At 43.6% G+C, this 19,068-nt stretch overlaps 1 protein-coding gene across 1 annotated transcript in view; it reads left to right on the top strand.

Moving 5' to 3' along the window:
- PIK3CG (phosphatidylinositol-4,5-bisphosphate 3-kinase catalytic subunit gamma) overlaps positions 1-14,292 on the top strand; it is a 29,501-nt gene extending 15,209 nt beyond the window's left edge. The window contains exons 9-10 of the mRNA XM_021682902.1: positions 928-1,085; positions 14,014-14,292. Of these exons, the coding sequence (XP_021538577.1) occupies positions 928-1,085; positions 14,014-14,292 (437 nt within the window). The remainder of the gene's footprint in view (positions 1-927; positions 1,086-14,013) is intronic.
- Positions 14,293-19,068: the final 4,776 nt, after the last annotated feature.

Here is a 19,068-nt window from a genome sequence, read left to right as displayed (position 1 = left end):
CTGTGATCACCCGAGAGAGGACCCGGGAGAGAATAATGGAAGAAGATGCCAAAAATGAGACTTCACAAGGAAAAGCCAGAGAGCAGCTAGAAAGTTGGGTAGGGGCGTATGCCAGAAGCTGGGGAAGGCGGGTGTGGTCAGTGGCGTCCGACGCGGCAGAGAAGTGACGACAAGGACTCCCAGATGTCCTTACATCTGAAACGCTCTGCCTTCCTAACCTACCCCTCGTCACTAGTTCACTGACTGCCCCGACAGTGGTCAGTACTGGCTACCGTGCCAAGAAAGGTTTCTCTAAGAAATCTGGACCAACTGAAGAGTAGAGCCTGGAAAATCACCAGACTGGGATAAATTGCTTACTCTCTGTGAGAAGCAAAAGACGCCATGCATTTATGGACCATACGTGTGATATGGGCTATCTAAACAGGAGATGATGGTAATCATGGTGGAAATGGAGTCAAAGGGGATTCAAAAGGTTTATTTCTATGGCGCTACTCAAAAGTAAAATGTGAGTGCCCTTCCCCCAAGCAGCGCCAACCATCCGTGTATCCTGAGTCACATAAAGGGCGTAAGAGAGTCCCGGGCATAATGATGACAGATTAGCCAGAGCATCTGGACTTAACATTTCTAAGAATAATTCTGAGACGAGTCGAGAATTTTTTTTTAATGGCATTTGGCTGTCATTTAAAGAACACCAGAAGGATATCAAAAACACACTTGGTTCAAAGAGTGCTTTGTGGTTACACTACACACACCTGCTAAGCTGAAAAATATTACAAGCTGATAAAACAGGGTAAAAATAGCTCTCTCACCCAAGATAGCTCATTTTCAGGCATCTTAGAAAAAAATATTTCAGGAAATAAACAAACCAAAGTGTTGTTACAAGCGATTGGGCCACTATAATGATGTCAGACATTTTCTTCTCCGAAGGAAACCTATTTCATATTGACTTTGGACACATTCTTGGGAATTACAAAAGTTTCCTGGGCATTAATAAAGAGAGAGTGCCGTTTGTGCTAACCCCAGACTTCCTGTTTGTGATGGGAACTTCTGGAAAGAAGACAAGCCTGTACTTCCAGAAATTTCAGGTAATTGGCCTCCTGCTTCCTGGCCTCCGGGAACACCAACCAGAGGGTGCCTACCGGGCACAGGAGCCCCCCACCTCCGGCTCCACCGAGGCTTTTCTGCCCACCCTCTCTGGCAGACACCCTCAGGCCTCCCTGTTTCCTCCGTTCCATCCCCAGGTGCAAAATGCCACTCCTCTGTCACCTCCCACCTCAAACCAAATGGCAAGCGAAATGAAAGCATTCCGTAATCAGTGGGACAGGCAGATACAGGACACTGGGATGCTCCCTGTCCTGAAGAGGGGCTTGACCGAGGAGTGCCTCCAAATAGTTCTTTCTCTAGTCAAGCCAGGGCCTGGAACAACCAAATTTTACCTGTTCCTTCCAGGACGCTCAAACAGGTGGGAGCTTCTCTTGATGTTTGCTACAGGTGTGTCTTTATCAAATTACCGACAGAGGGCATGGTGGCAGCACCACTGGACTCTTGTCTCCTGTGTGTGAAGGACAGTCCCTTCTCTCATTTGAAATCCTGTCAACATGTCTGCAGGTGGTAAAACCAGCTCTGACACGACCTGCTTACCAGCCCACAAGCTCTGACATGGGCAACCCATCTCCCCGGGGGGCTCACGTCCTCCTCTCTTTTTCATTCCTTCCTGGTCTCCATCCACTTTTGACTACCAAATATTTCAAACACCCGAGGAGTAAAATTTTCACACTTGCAAATTTAATAACTGTGAATGAATAGAACTGAAAATTACTATCTAATTGCCAATACAATACCGACATGGTACCCCTACAAACACGAAACAGATCAGTGGAGGCGAAGAGTGAGCACTTGATCTGCACCTGCGCCTTGGGTCCCCATTAAGGACCCCCCCCCACCCTGTCCCCCAGCCTTAGGGCCTCTTCAGCACACTTTGGTTTGCAATTAGCGTTTCAGAAACAAATCTTTTTTCCGGAGTCTCTTCTTGAGTCGCCCGTGATCCTTGGGAGGTGGCCCGGGCCCTGCAATTCAGTGCAACAGGAACTGGGAGATGGGTATTGTTTTGAAAGCTGTCTGTTCTTGTTCGTTCTCCTGGCTGATTTCGATTTGATTACAGGACTTAATCCTCCCACGGTTCCGGGAGTGTTATCAGAGAAACTGAGATCTCTGGGGCCAGATGGTCTTAGGATTTTTGGGGGGGGGTGTGTGTGTGTTTCTGTGTAAACTCAACTGGGTTTCAGACTACTTCCAGGGATTTGACACATTTCAGTCCTGTTTTTCTTTAAAGTTAAAAATCACATATTTTGACAACTTCCTGGAAGAGAAAAATGGTTCAAAAAAAAAAACCTGAAGAACTTTACCATTTAAAGAAGAGGGGGACCCTCAGTTCTCTCCCAGAGGAGGGGGTTCATCCGCATAGCCTCATGCACAGCAGCAGTCATGCCATTGGGAGTCGGGCATGCAGGAGTCCGTCCTCACCGACAGGCTTTCCTGCTGTCTGTGTGTGTGTTCTCTTTCTCTTGCTCAGTGGTTTTCCCCAGAATGACTGCCCATCTCTCCTGTTCCTGTAGACCCCCACAGGGCCCATGCCACCCCTAAAATCCCAGCAGTATTTCCCCCTTTACTCTTCTTCATTGTTAAGCTTCAGAATATTCTTTAATGAAGATTTGGACGTGGGAGGCCAAGGAAAGGCCGTTCCCTGTCCCAGGTAGCTTCGACCCAAAGCAACGACCCTCTGCAGGGAGCCTTTGCACTATTCTCTCCGTCTGGGACCATTGCTCTGTCCTTTGTGACCAAAGCTTCTTTCCCAAACCGCTGAGACCTCCCTCGCCAAAGTGACCTCTAGGCAGTGTGCACTGCTAAAAACACACCTTCGTGAATTTTACTGTACTTACGTGTCTGTGTTCTAGAGTACAGGCCTGCAGTTTAAGTATCTGTGAATACATGGACTTTGAGCCTTAAGCCCAGATCCAGAACAGCACTGTGGCTGAAAGATGGGCTTTGGAGCAGGCAAACAGCTTGATCCTGGCTCGCTACTCAGTATCTCTGCATGTGATACAAAGTACTCATCTGTTCAGAGCCTTGGATTCCTCTTCTGTAAAGAATGGCAACAGGAAGACCTCCTTCATGTGGTATTTTTCAGGATTATCTGAACAGAATAGGTAGGATGCTCATCCCAGTGCCTAGAGCACAGCCGAAATCCAATACCCAACGGCCTCCGTTGTCACGTATATTGCAATGGGTCTTCGAACTTTGAAAACTTTTAAGTTGAGAAGCCCTCTTAGAAATGAGAGCACAACAGGGCGCCTGGGTGGCTCAGTCGTTAAGCGTCTGCCTTCGGCTCTGGTCATGATCCCAGGGTCCTGGGATGGAGCCCCACATCGGGCTCCCTGCTCCGCGGGAAGCCTGCTTCTCCCTCTCCCACTCCCCCTGCTTGTGTTCCCTCTCTCGCTGTGTCTCTCTCTGTCAAATAAATAAATAATATCTTAAAAAAAAAAAATGAGAGCACAACAGCAATATACAAGCAATATACAAAACACAAAAAAGTAGAGGTGTTCTGGTGAAAGAGCAAGGGGAGGGGGTCCAAGCTCTGCTTGCCCCGCCATCCTGCCCCCTTGTCTGCCCCCCCGCCCCGATACTATCCCCACACTCCTCACTCACAACAGGAAAAAAGCTGACCACATACCCATGTGTGTATACAATTATACATATACAGGCTTCCTAAAGTTTCAGCCTGACAAAGATGAGTAGCAGGTTTTTCATCATTTGACTCAGACCTTGTGACAATTTTTTTTAACATACTACCAAGCCTTCCAGAAGTTATCCTGTTTCTTAGTTTTATGTTCCTTTTTTGAGATGAAAAGTCCTTCAAGCTCTGGGAGTATGTTTCTAAACTCTCTAAATAGCGCCACAGGATCTTGTATAATAAAGCTGCCATTTTTAAGTAGGCTGGGAAATGTTGTATATATTTACATTTTGAATCAAAGGTGTCCTCATTTCCAGCAGACCGCTAATTTGGAATGATAAGGTTAACTAATGCACGCAGCACATTTGAATAACCTGTTAGGGAAGGTGAAGAAAAGCTGACCCACTTTTCATTAAGGGTGAGGTGAGCCTTCTCCACAAAGACATGAAAACATACCTAACTCCTGGCCAAAGGCTCGAAGGCCGGAAACTGAAAGAGGAAGGCACTGCTTTATCTCCCCTCTTCCTTTTTTCCAAAATACTTGCTAAGCCCAGGACCATCTTAATAAATTATTTCCAAATGGGGTCGACTTTAGGAGCAAGCTGTAATCAGACAAAAAGGCACAAAACCAAGGCATGCTTACTATTTGAAACCAAGAACATCCGTTAGCCTTCAGAGCAGCATCCTGGACACCAGGTGCTAAACAGAAACATGTCAATGATGATGATTTTGATAAATAAAGTCTCTTTTGAAAAATCTCTCCCTTACCAAAAGAGTGAAAAGACAAAACCATATTTTACCCACTGACAATTGATTTTAGAACCACTGTACTTTAAATTTCACTAAATGGTTTTAGAACCTCTATGACATACAAACACATATCATTAGCAAAGGAAATTTGGCTCCCCCTTTTTTTAATCTAAGAACGTGGGGCTTCTTCCCAATTTTAAAAGCAGTAAATGTGTTTTAAGTCAGTAAAATATTAAAAATATCAGGAAGATACTAAAAACCCACCTTCCAAAAATAATACTGTTAACATTTGAGTGTTTTTCCTTCATTCTATTATTTGGCCTTTGAGAAGGTTGTAAATTAATCAGGATTTGGTTAAAAACTGAACTGAAGCAATAGATACAGTGTTACCCCCTATAAACTGTTCAGTGGCTTCTCACCTCACTTTGAAGCAAACCTGAGTATCTAAGCTTGCCCTACAAGGCTCCACTCAGGGGGCCCCTGCCCTCTCCAGCCGGACCCCATGGCACTCTCCCCACACTCTCTCACTCGGTCAAGGCCACGGTGGCCTTCTTCCTGGAACACCCTTCAGGTCTCCGCTTCCATGTCATTCCTCCGAGCAGTCTCCTACGTGGGGGCCCTGGCGTTATCCTTTGCCCCTCCCTGCACCTGGGACAGCATATCACTGTCCGTACAAGTCTGTGGCAGCTGCGCCACGTCTGACCTGAATCCCTCCTGTGGGGCCTGAGGCATAGTGAGCGCTCAGTAGGTCGTGGAGGAGAGAGGGCAGAGAGGAGGGGAGAGGGTGGAGGGGCAGTTCCTGCCTGTCCTTGGCACACAGTAGGCACTGAGCAAATGTATGTTACATAAAGCGAAAGAAACCAGGGAAGCCAAATAACACCTTCCCGGGCACATCTATGCAAAACAGGTGGCTCGATGAGCACACTTAAAAGGCATTTGCCCCAGATGTCACTCTTTTTTTTTTTTTAAGATTTTATTTATGTATTTGACAGAGAGAGAGAGACAGCGAGAGAGGGAACACAAACAGGGGGAGAGGGAGAAGCAGGCTTCCCGGGGAGCAGGGAGCCCAATGTGGGACTCGATCCCAGGACCCCGGGATCACGACCTGAGCCAAAGGCAGACGCTTAATGACTGAGCCACCCAGGCGCCCCTAGATGTCACTCTTAAGAAGCGTTTTATAGGAGAGAGTTCTGGCACCTATTCGTTGTGTTACTTTAATCTCGGGGGCCAGCCTTATCAGGCCCCGGACGCCCCTGGTGTCCACCACTGGCAGTGCGGGCCCCATGCCCGGGAGGCTCAGCCCCGCGCCCGCTCTCCGTGCGGAGTCCTAACTTGGGTTGTTAAGAACCATCTCCGCTGTCATCATGCTCTCATCTTGGATCCCAGGTTCTTTCAACTATTTCTGCCTCAGTTTCTCCAGCAGGGCCCTGCTTGTTAACCTGCCTCTAGGACTGGGGCCCTGCTTCCTCCTGCCATTTGCCTTGCTGGAACCTCAAGTACTATCCTAACGCCCGCCACAGGGACCCTAGCATCTGACACTTCTGAGGACTGCGGCCCCCTCCCCGGTATTCCCCACTCCTGCCCTCTGACCGCCCTTCCTCGTGCTGGTAACCCTGCGTTCGTCTACACTGAGAACTCGCTGTACTTACCACCTGCCCAGCTGCACTCTCTCAGCCTCCTGCTCCATCCTCTGGTAGTCACCAGGCCCTGTTTTTCCGTATCCAAGAGAGCACACTAGTTCAACACACACGTACTATCTGCTACATGTCAGGCACTGTGCCAGGCCCGCAGAAGGCTCAGGACTGTGCTCGCAAGGCAAGATGCCTTTACGGTTGAGTACCCTTCCGGGATGACGTTCCCTAATCCACCCTCCTCTTAAAGCAATGACTCTTGCCAAAATGGCCTGCTGCGCATTCAGCATTGATTCATCCTGGGTTTGCAGACTAGCTACAGTGTGCCAGACTCTGTGCTGGGCCCGGGTGACAAGGAGCAGAGAGGCACAGCCCCAGCACATGGCGGGAGGCGAGCGCGTGCATGCGGGCGTGCACGAACGAACACACACACACACACACACACACACACAGCTTTGTTCCAAGGATTTCAAAAGTGGTTTGCAGACCGAGCCATGATTCCTGCCCTGAGGGTTAGTTAGAAAGGGACTGTGAATGAAGGGTTCTTTTCGGGCATTGATGGTAAGATCAGTTCCATTTTGCGAGGCAGATACAGGGAGGGAAGGAACATCCAGGCAAAAAGAGTAACATTAGCCGGGGCATGAAGTCAGTATTTAGTATCAGTATTTAGGAACAAAAAGTACAGTTACCCAGTATGAATGGAACACAGGTATAGCTGGGAATGTGTGGTGAAATTTGGGTCAAGGAAGGAAAATTGCATCCAGTTTGAGGCAATGCAAGGGCTGGATGGGGGGGAGGGACGGGTAGAGAGCAAGCAAAGGAGTCATTTGGAGCTCAATTGATGAAACACAAATGACTGTAATAGAGGCCTATTATAGGTCAACAGGGAGATGACAAGTTTATGTGTCGAACTGCCCATAAAACACTGAGTTGAGAAAGGATTCCCTCTTGGGATCTGCACCCTGGACCACTAACACGGTCAAGCTCAGCCGCCTCTCTCCAGGCCCGAATCAGATGCTCAGGACTGTACTATCCACTGTGAGATAGCCTCAGAGAAGGGTCCAGCATCTGTCATCTGTAGGCGCTGGAATCCACTGGTGTGGAATCTGCCCCAGACACAGCCTCGGAAGATGGCCTTGAATTGGACTGATGTGTTAATCCGCCAGCACGCAGGGTCACTCAGTGCCTAAGATATTGGACCCCTGTGACTTTTAAACATCAAGAATAACTTCCCAACTGGCATCTTCTCTCAATGTTTAGTTTCTTGTAGAGAATTGTTTTGTCTCCCCAAAGAGTATCACTAAGGGTGTTATTCCCTATGTTTCAAAAAGTGTACTCTTTATGGAGATCCTCTTGCGAAATCACTATTAGGTCATAGTCTCTAGAAAGTCTGTGTTTCTCCTAAACAAATAGTTTCTTAAAATCCTCTGAACACTGGATGAAGTAAGGGGTTTGATTTTCCTTTTGGTTACAGATATATTTAAGATCGTCCATAGCAAGTATATAGTGTTTGTGATGTATAAGCGTTGAACTGGTCTTTGTCCCAAACCCACTGTGATCATTTCCTTTGTCCTTCCTTTCCTTTTTCTACCCACTTCAGATTAATGTTATTTTGACTTCTGGGTACCCATATAATTCACCTTCAGTCCTTTCTGGAACAGGCTAGAATACACACACATACCCCTACAGACAGTCCATTTAGAATACCTGACTAATGAAGGACAGTGTAATTGTAACCTGTAGGTTTCTAAGAAGTTTCTAAGTACTTGAGAACATGGCAACACAGCCCTTCCCCTGGTAGACAGAGCTGGTCTGAGAATCATTTTTAAGAGGTCCTTAGAGAGAAGGTTCCTAATTCAAACACAACAAATCACAGCCAAGTGTCAGACACACTCTTCCTTCAGATTTACCAGAAAATGCTTCCTCCTGCATTATTAGGTCTGCTAACTGGTGTCTCTCGGTTTTGCCAAAATAACTTCTAAAGGCATCGCCTAAACCAATTCATTGATTTTTTTTTTAATACAAAATAAAACCCTCTCTGACAGAAATATTATTTCTCTCCACTGCCTCCTTCCTCTAGCAGACGGAGGCAGCCTTACTACTTAGAAAAAGTCAGTGGGTGCGGACGCTGCTTTTCATTGATGAATCTTTGGGAGTTTTTCTCCTCTTTCTCCCTCTCGGCCCTGGGGTTCCTGTTTTGTAGTCCTGGGGTTACTTCCTCATTTTTGTCGATATGTGTGTGCAGTAATATTTCACTTCCACTTGTTTCTAGATGAGAATGGAGGAGTTTGGTTTAAGAAAAAGTAGGCCTATTCCCTATGACCTTGGACAGTCTGAAGTAGCCAGAGCTCATTGGTGGTTAAGAAATTAGTAGACTGGGGCACCTGGGTGGCTGAGTTGGTTAAGGCCTTTGGCTCAGGTCATGATCTCGGGGTCCTGGGATGGAGTCCCATTCGCTTCTCCCTCTGCCTCTGCCCTTCCCCCCTGCTCGTGCTTGCTCTCACTCCCGCTCTCTCTCCTGTCTCTCAAATAAATAAAATCTTTAAAAAAAAAAAAAGGGAAGAAATTAGTAGACTGTGTATAGAAAGCTTTCTGTTAAATGAACTACTTTCGGCCCAGTTAACGAAACAAGTTTTGACCCTGAAATGGTAATGAATTCCTTGGTTCCCAAGACTTACAGGAGTGGTAGCTTTGTGAAGACAAGCCTTTCCTTTGGTACTAGATGCTATAATTAAGGCATTTGAATCAACTATGCAATTAAGAGCTGATGTGCTATGTAGGCTCAATCTATTTATTAACTACTCCTGGATAGCATTCCGGCTAACAGTAACAATATTTCAGCGTTCCCCACATTCACGCTCATTAACAAGTACATTACACTGAGTTCCTGAAATCGGATTCTTCCTTTACCCCTTCTTCTCCACTCCATATCATACAGCCTTCCCCAGGCAGCTGAGAAGGAGAGGAAGAGGATGTTTGAGGTCAGTGCCAGGCAGTCCTGGCAGAAGGGAAAATTCTGCTGCTCCAGCCAGTCACTTCTGTGTTCTGTGATTCCCCCTGAGCTCCCCAAGCCACATCCTCAGTCCCTCAAACCACAGGCCTCCAGCCCAACGCAGCATAGCCAGGGTGCTCTCACACACACCCCGTGGCTGAGTACAAAGGGCAGAAATGAAACTTCTGGGGCTTGAGGGGGCGGAGAACCACCTGCAGATGCAGCCAGGCCACTATCCGCTTCCAACTTGCTCCCCACCTCCGCGTCGAGAAGTGTGTGTTCAATAATGCAACTTCGCATTCTATTAATAATTGCCAACCACTCACACGGCACTTAAATCTCACCACCACCCTATGAAACGGGTCTTATTCTTCTTATTATTCTACAGATGAGGAAACTGAGCTCCAGAGAGGTTAAGTGATTTCTCCGATGACAAGCAGCTTGTCCGTAATAAAGCCAAGAGCTGAATGCAGGCAGCGAAGTGTGACTGCACTTCTCACCCCGACTCCATACTGTCGCTGAGCCAAAGAGAATTACATCTCTAATGAAGGCTCCAAGTCTGCGCTGCCAGTCGGAATTTACACATCGTGCCTGACTGGTATGGGGTGTGCAATTTGAGGATGAAATTTCTTCCTCACAGACATGACCCTTCACGCACAGTAAAAATCAGAACTGAATAACTTCAAGCCTTAGGTAGATGAGATGTCCTGAGAGAGGGAGAGAGACAGAGACGCAGGACAGTTCTTTTTCTTTAATACATTTCCGTGTGCTACAGTGACAAGTGAATCCATGGGTTCCACTTAAAAATATACACTGAGCACCTACGGATTGGTATTAAAATACCTTGGCCCCAGACTCATTTTCCTTCTCAAAAATTTTCTATTAAAGAGTTTGACCACACAGTGAGCTCAGACAGCAAGTGGTGTGCCTGGAGCCCCCAGTGCACAGAAGGCTAGAAAATAATCAGAAATCAGAATGTACTCTAATTCAAAATCAAAAGGCATCTCCATCTATGCCCTTGTGAGAATCGTGTGAGCTGACCAATTAATGAGCCAGTTGCCCCACGGTGAGGTCTGCCCTTGTGTAATTACCAAGAAATGAGAGGGACTTTGGTGGGTCCTCCGGATGAGCAAAAGGTAGTGATTTCCGGCCATAAGTGGAGTCATTAAGGATGTAAGATCCCGAATGCACTGGGGCCACGGCAGGAACAGCCCAGGCTTTTGGGTCTGGAAGTCTCCAGCTCCAGGGCAAGTAGGCAGAGAGGAGATACAGAGCGATCTCCCCTCCAGGCAGGGAAAGGAGATACGATCTCTTATTGAACGCTCACCATGTGCTGGCCCCAGGGCCAGGCATTTTATATATATTGTCTCGCTTAATGTCAGAATAGTCCATGGGCTTTTCTACTTGCACAGGGTGATGCGTCCATGGTCCAGCCTTGCCGTACAGAATAACACAGGCATGACCACCATTACTGCGACTCTCAGCCGGCCACGTGCAACTGATACAGACAAGATCATCCAAAAGCAAAAAGGAAACTCACTACCTCAACATTTGGCCTGTTAACCTTAGTCTTTTTTCTCTATAAATATTTTGTGTTCGTTTACCAACATGGGCTTACACTACATGTGTTGTTTGATGCCCACTTTTTAACTCAGACACTGTTACACAGTCATTCCATATTCCTGTCCAATCTCACTCCAGCAGTTAGAAAGCACGCAGCTGGAGGGACTCTCATTAATCCTTTTTATCAACCCCGACTTGTAGGATATCCAGGTTACCTTCAAGGTCCTGCATTTTTAAACAACGTTCTGCTGAATATTCTTGTAGACCAAGTACTGCAAAAATGATCCAATTTTTTTTAAAGGTGAATTTCTAGCATGGAAATTGCCGGGTAAAAGGATATAGACATTTTTAAAATCCAGTTTATTGAGGCATAATTCACCTACAGCAGAACTGGGCCTTTTTGCGTGTACATTTCCTTGAGTTTTGATGAAAGGCATTGGTCACGCAATGAAGTTCTAGAACACTTATTAGTAACTTAAAGCTTTTGATGCATGTTATCAAATTGTCCATTAGTAAAATTATACCTATTCCCACCTTCTGTCAGCCCATGAAAAGTGAGCATTGGATATTATTCTTTTAAAAAAAAAATTAAGATTTTCCAGTTTGGTAGGTGAATGTTTCCATCTCGTTTTGTTACATTTATTTGTTTACTAATGAGGTAATGTATTTTTTCATGTTTATTCTCTGTTTTTATGTCTTATAGTGTGAATTCGCATTTATATCCTTGGCTTATAGGTCTAGCCAACTATTTATCCACTCTTTCTTACTGATTTGTGAGAGCTATTGGGGGCCGGTAATGGAAGAGTGATTTGTCGTGTTGCAAATGTTTTCTCTTGCTGTTTATCTCTTCTATTGTTGTTTATAGCTATTTCTTCCCCCTCAGTAATGTTTCCATAATCTCTCCACCTTTGCCTTATAGCTTGCACCTTGGAAAGTGATCTTCATAAAGGCCTTTCCCACTCTGATTATTTAAATGTTTGCCAATTTCCTAGGAAAGAAATTGACGTAAAGGTAGAGTAAGAAAAAAGATGAAAGGTAGCGTATTTAATCTTTAAAGCATTGGGAATTTATTTTCACGTATTACACAGGGTAAGCTTTATTTGTCCCCCAAATGATGAGCTGATTGTACCAACCCCATTTATCCAATAACAGATCTTCTCCTAATTGGAGAAGTCACCGTTGTTATACACTACATGTGGCATGTAGTCAGATCCGTATGCTGAACTTTCCATTCTCATCTACAAAATGTGTTATCTTTGGGGGGGGGTAAGAGTAGGTACTGTTTCCCACAGTTTCAAATACTGTAGTTTTATAATATGTTTTAGTATCTCACATGCCAAGCACTGTTTTTCATTACTGTCCTTGTTCAAAATGTTCTCTCGGGCCCTAATGATTCCAGACAAACTTAAAACCATATCTGGGTTTAAATATCCAATAGGAATTTTTGTTGAAATTTCATCATAGATGAACTTGAGAAGAATTTGCATCTTTATAATAGTCTTCTCTCCAAGGATCATGCTACATCACTCCACATGTTCAAGTTTTCACATATTTCTCAGTAAGTTTTTACATGTTTAAAAAACGGGCTCTGCAGGGTTTGTGTATGTATTTATCCCAGGAATCATGGGGTGTTTTGTTGCCATTATTCACAGCATCTGTCTTTTCACTATACGTTCTAACTGGTGGCTCTGATTTATAGCATCCTATGTATTAATTTTATAAAAAGCTAGTTTAATGAAAACTAGTTACTATCGTATTTTTGTTTTTTCCCCTCGGTGTTCCAGGAGACAGTGAAGTTATTTGTAAATACTAACAATCAGGGTGCCTGGGTGGCTCAGTCAGTTAAGCATCTGCCTTCGGCTCAGGTCATGATCCCAGGGTCCTGGGATTGAGCCCTGCATCGGGCTCCCTGCTCAGCAGGGAGCCTGCTTCTCCCTCACCCTCTGCTTGCTGCTTTGCCTACTTTTGCTCTCCCCCTCTCTCTGTCAAATAAAGAAATAAAATCTTTAAAATAAATAAATACTAACAATTTTACCTTTTACATTACATTTTAGTTACATATTAAATAACATGTTATTTTAAGAAATCAGAAGCGGAGGCACCTGGCTGGCTCAAGTCAGTAGAGCATACAATTCTCGATCTTGGGGCTATGAGTTTGAGCCCCATGCTGGGTATAAAGATTACTTAAAAATAAAATCTTAAAAAAAAAATCAGAAGTGGGTTTTCATACAGTACCTTATGATGATCTGTCCTTGCAATTTTGGAATAAACTCTCTTTGGTGATAGTGTATTATTCTCTTAGTATTTTACTCCGTATTTGAAATATTTATATCTGTAATCATTTTTTTAAAGATTTTATTTATTTATTTGACAGAGAGAGAAAGAGAGCATAAGCAGAGGGAGCAGTAGGAGAGGGAGAAGCAGGCTCCCCACCAAGCAGGGAGCCCGATGCGGGACTCGGTCCCAGGACCCTGGGATCATGACCTGAGCCGAAGGACAGACCCTTAACCATCTGAGCCACCCAGGCACCCCTATATCTGTAATCATTAACTTCAGTTTTCTTTAACACGCAATCTTTGCCAAGTTACGATATTAGGGTTGGGTTGTTCTCATGCTGTAAAATTGTGAACCTTGAAATTTCTTCTATGCTTTGGGACCATTTAATTAGCATAAGCATGCCTTGCTTCCTAAGTGGACTTACTCACCTGTATCATCTGCTCAAAGGCTTTTGGAAGAGGCACCAGCCAAAGCATTTGCTTAAAGCTCTCTTTCTCACTCAGTATTCAGAATTTATATTAAAATTCCCAAGTTTATTCAACAGTTTTGTGTGTCAGCAAAACGCTAATACATCTGTTTTCTTAGAATAGGACAAATTGTAAAATAAAGATGAAAACAAAATCTCCAACACCACATTTCCATCGTTTCTCTGGATTCCATTAGCCCTTGGCAAACATTTACACTTATATAAAGTTTATTGCTTCCAGTATGGTGTTCAAAAACTGACTCATCCCTTTTTAGAGACTACAGAAATTTCCACCCTCAATTTCCTAGGAAAGAAATGGACGTAAAAGGTAGAGTAAGAAAAAAGATGAAACATAGAGTATCAATTAGTTCTCCTTGAACACAGCCTGGACGTAGGTGACGACAGTAATGTGCTCCAGAGAGTATAAACACAGTCTTACGTTCTCATCAAGGCTTCCATCTGAGGCCAGCGACCTGCCCTGTTGGTGACAGCTTCCACCCATGAGGACAAGATAACGCCATGTAAATTTCAGGACAGCCCCATGGTCTTCAGCCCACTTAGTTAATGCAACAACGGTAACAGCACTTTGTTTTCCTTTATGCAGGACGTCTGCGTCAAGGCTTACCTAGCCCTTCGTCACCACACAAACCTGCTGATCATCCTGTTCTCCATGATGCTGATGACGGGAATGCCCCAGTTAACAAGCAAAGAAGATATCGAATATATTCGGGATGCCCTAACAGTGGGGAAGAATGAGGAGGAAGCTAAGAAGTATTTCCTTGATCAGATCGAAGTTTGCAGGGACAAAGGATGGACGGTGCAGTTTAACTGGTTCCTGCATCTTGTTCTGGGCATCAAACAAGGAGAGAAACATTCAGCCTAATTCTCCGGGCTAGAATGCAAAACTAGTTCGTGTCCTAAAGCTCTAAGTCAGCATGTCTGTCATCGAACTCGGATCTAAAATGTAACAGGACATCATGAAGGCTGGCACCTCAGAAAGACAGCCCTGTTCCTGGCTGAACTCTTCACTGGAAGAAAACACTGGCATGTCAGATTAAGCCACATTCGGTTTTAGGCTTATGCGCAGGTTTCTTTTTTTCTCATTCGCCTCGGTGATGTTGGAGAACATTCTTAGTTTGAACACATTACTTCCTCATTGTGCCTGCTGATTTGACTATCTTATTATTGAGTGCTTCTTGAGAATAATTGGTGACATCTCTTTTCATCTGGGTTTACTCTCAATTTTGGTTATTCTTGGGTTCCTCAAGCCCTTGAGAGAAAAAGATGTCATCACCATAACCTTTCTCTCATTCCCGGAAAGACACTTCCAAACATCCCCCTCCATGTCTGGAGAGGTTAGCGATTTGCTAAAAGCAAAGGAAGGAGACTTAGCCTTTCCATTGTCTTTTGTAATTAGGGTCTTTTACAGTATACAACCAAGACGTACAAACACACACTGGAAAACCTGAACCTTTGTGCCCTGACCCTTCCCTGCTGGTCTGGCTGCAGGGTTACAAAGAGGAATAGCAGAGATGAGACCATTAGTCTCAACTCTGCCCAAGAGTAAATTGTCAAGTATAGTTACCCCAGCCTTTGCTACCGTGGAAACAGGAGGAAACTAAAGGGACTCTTTTTTTCTTTTACCTTTTTATCTTCCTCCCTGCCTCCCTTCTTCCTTAATGGCTAACCCTCCCACAACTTTTTACCCAAGTTGTGAAATCCTCAAGAACACATCGACCCTAGAATTCAAACAGCAGTTGAAAAACAATTTCTCCTCTAGGGTTACTGGAATTTTAGGTACTTATTTGTAAAAATGTTTGGTGGAGTTTTTTTTTTAAACTGTATTATTAAAGAGGACATTCTAGGAAGTATGGATTTGTTTCCAAATGCCTTAATTTTAAATTTTAGCCTAAGCAGTTTTTTCTTTCTTTTTCAATGGAAGAAGGTCTTTGAGATCTAAACAGTACTTCAAGTTAGGAAGAACACTACGTGCCCTGGCCATCTCTCAGTTTAAAGGACTTTGAAACTCTGACATATTCTTCAGATTTCCTAGAAATTGAAATGTCTTCTTTAAAAACTATTTTCATCTCCTAAATATTCTGCTATTTATTGGAAGCGTTGTTTAACCGTAGAGAAAGATCGTTACATTATTTATAAAGTATTTTAAAATTACGTATAGTTACTACTTTACCTAGAAATAACTCTGTTAACAGTGTCTACGTTTAAACACAATCAGATATAAATAGATATTTAATTTAAAATTTTTCTAAATAGATACCTGTTTGACTTCGGTGTAGCCCAAACCCTTCATTTTGTATATGCAAAAGCCCTTTGAAGGTATAGGTAACTCTGCTTCCTTGCCTGCTGAGCCTTTCCTCCGGCTCGTAAGGGGTCTAGAAAGAACTCTTCCTTGACAACTTGTCCTTTTAAAATCATACTCTATCCTCCTGTAGAGAGGACCATGCCCTGTAATGAAATGTTTAATCCTCTGTCCTAATGGAAGGTAGATGTTTTATGGCATTTTTACAACAACTATTCCCCACCATTCTTTTGAAGAAGAATAGGAAGAATGATGCTTTCTAATTCAGAAGAGGATGTATTCATTATTCTTATAAAGAGCAGTGGAGCGTGGCCTTGCACAGATTTGAATTGCTGAAATCATCATCTTTGATAGAAGAATTACAGAGGAATGTATTTATATTTAGCTTATTGGCACATGGGCATACCTATTTTCTCTTCAAACGAACAGGTTCTTAGGCTGGTACACATCACACTGGGCTTCATTCCTCCATATTTCACTGAAGGTAGAACATTAACTCTTCAGCTTTGCCGATAAAAATCACCTTTGTGTGTTTCCTTCCTTCATTACTCCCAGGGAATCACATGACCCACACTTTTAGATCTTTGAAAACATTCTAGAACCAGGGTCATCTCCTCCTGGGAGGAGATTTCGGGGAACTACCCACAACTCAATCTTCACTGCCAGATGAAAACAGAGATTACAAGTCAGATGATTCAGGTCAAAGCAGATTTTGTATGTGTCCAGGACCAGCTCATAATTTGCAGAGTCCAATGCAAAATGGAAATGTGGGGGCTTGCCATTCAAAAATTATTAAGAAACTCAAGATGGCAACAGCAGAACATGAAACCAAGCACAGGACTACACAGGTCACAAACCCATGAAGCTGGAAATGTATGTATCTGAATAATGGCTTTGGTGCTCAGTTTTACATTTGGACTATGCATGAGTTCAGATAAAGTGCCCAGATCAAAATGTTATTTCTGTTCTAATTAAAATACCTCATCTCTGTGGCCGTACATTAGGACTTAAAACACTGGCCCATTGTTTTTGGACTAGAACCATGGCCGCTCAAAGTAGAGCAAAGCAGGTGTTCAAGGCCTAGCCCCAAATGACTGTATTTGACTAGCTTTGGTGAAAGTGTGAGGGATTGGAGACATTATAGATAAAATATAGAAATCCCTAGAGAAAATGCTTAACTTTTAAAAAAGTAACAAGTATATATTTTATAGGAGATGAATTTTTTTTAAAGAAAGATTAGATATAGGAATTCTGCAGGATAACTTGGAGGCTGTGAGTCCTCTGTAAATGGAAATTATTTTTGGAAATGAGCCAAAAAATAATTTAGAAAGTAAGTTTCTGGAGCAAATTCTGGCATTTGGTAAACTAGGCTCTATTTGCCATGGTTATGAAATAAATTGTCAATTGTGTTTTATGATACAAAGAAAAAAATGGAGGGATTTTTAAGTGTTCTGCTGTCTTATTTCTGTTTAACCCAACCTAATAATTCTGGTCAATAAATGTGGTTCTAGTCTATGTACTTGTCTGCATATGTGCAAAGACTCATTTTTAAGACAGGTGCTAGGCGAACCTAAAGCACACTCCTTGGCAAACATACTCCTTCGGTGGCTAAAATTAACAAGTCAGGAAACGACAGATGTTGGCAGGGATGCAGAGAAAGGGGAACCTTCCTACACTGTTGGTGGGAATGCAAGCTGGTGCAGCCATTCTGGAAAATAGTATGGAGGTTCTTCAAAAAGTTGAAAATAGAGCTACCATACAACCCAGCAATTGCACTACTGGGTATTTACCCCAAAGATACAAATGTAGGGATCCGAAGGGGTACGTGCACCCCGATGTTTATAGTAGCAATGCCCACAATAGCCAAACTGTGGAAAGAGCCAAGATGTCCATTGACATGTGAATGGATAAATAAGATGTGGTGTATATATATATACATATATATATATATATATATATATATATATATATATATATATACACACACACACACACACACACACAATGGAATATTATGCAGCCATCAAAAGGAATGAGATCTTGCCATTTGCAACGACGTGGATAGAACTGTAGGGTATTATGCTGAGCGAAATAAGTCAATCAGAGAAAGACATGTATCATATGACCTCACTGATATGAGGAATTCTTAATCTCAGGAAACAAACTGAGGGTTGCTGGAGTGGGGGGTGGGGTGGGAGGGATGGGATGGCTGGGTGATAGACATTGGGAGGGTATGTACTATGGTGAGTGCTGTGAATTGTGCAAGACTGTTGAATCACAGATCTGTACCTCTGAAACAAATAATATATGTTAAAAAAAAAAAAAGAAGAAGATAGCAGGAAGGGGAAGAATGAAGGGGGGTAAATCAGAGGGGGAGATGAATCATGAGAGACGATGGACTCTGAAAAACAAACTGAGGGTTCTAGAGGGGAGGGGGGCAGGATGGGTTAGCCTGGTGATGGGTATTAAGGAGGGCACGTTCTGCATGGAGCACTGGGTGTTATGCACAAACAATGAATCATGGAACACTACATCAAAAACTAATGATGTAATGTATAGTGATTAACATAACATAATAATAAAAAAAAAAAGAAAACATAATCATTCAGAAAGTTGAGACATTCCTTCTTCTGGATAGTCCAGGTCTCCCACTTGTATTTGCATCTTAATTGTTAAATGTAAATTCAAATGAAAGAATTGACGTCTTGCGTTCTCTGTACACATCTTTTAATTTCTGAAAGGCCATCTTGTGTTCTCTGTACACATCTTTTAATTCCTGAAAGGCCATCTTGTGTTCTCTGTACACATCTTTTAATTTCTGAAAGGCCAGAGATTCCTGAAAGTCAAATTCTTTAAGAAACCTGTGGAGTTCCCACAACCTGCTGGACTCTGTACTGAGGACCAGGGATTAGAATATAGAACAAAACTGACCCAGCCTCAGTCCTTACAGAGTCTATAGCTTGCTGGCAATAGCAGACACTTCATAATGGGTGTCTCTTGTGGGTTGAAATGTGTCCCCCAAAAAGATATGAAGTCCTAATCCTGGTATCTGTGAATGCAAGTTTTTTTGGAAATAGGTTCTACCGGTGTAATAAAGTTAAGATGAGGGCATGACGGTGGGCCCTGACCCAACAGGACTGGTACAGTTGAGAGAGAAGGTCACAGAGGTAGAGATTATAGTGTCTAATGTCAGGAACACATGGGCTACCAGAAGCTGGAAGAGGCAAGGAAGGCAAGGAAGGGCCCTCCCCTAGAAGCTTCCGAGGGAGCACGGCCCTGCCAACACCTGGACGTCAGATTTCTAGCCTCTAGAACCGCGAGAGAATAAACTTCTGTTTG

This window comes from Neomonachus schauinslandi, chromosome 12, assembly GCF_002201575.2.
Source record: "Neomonachus schauinslandi chromosome 12, ASM220157v2, whole genome shotgun sequence".
In the NCBI taxonomy this organism is placed as follows: Eukaryota; Metazoa; Chordata; class Mammalia; order Carnivora; family Phocidae; genus Neomonachus; species Neomonachus schauinslandi.
This window is presented reverse-complemented; position numbering and strand designations above follow the sequence as displayed.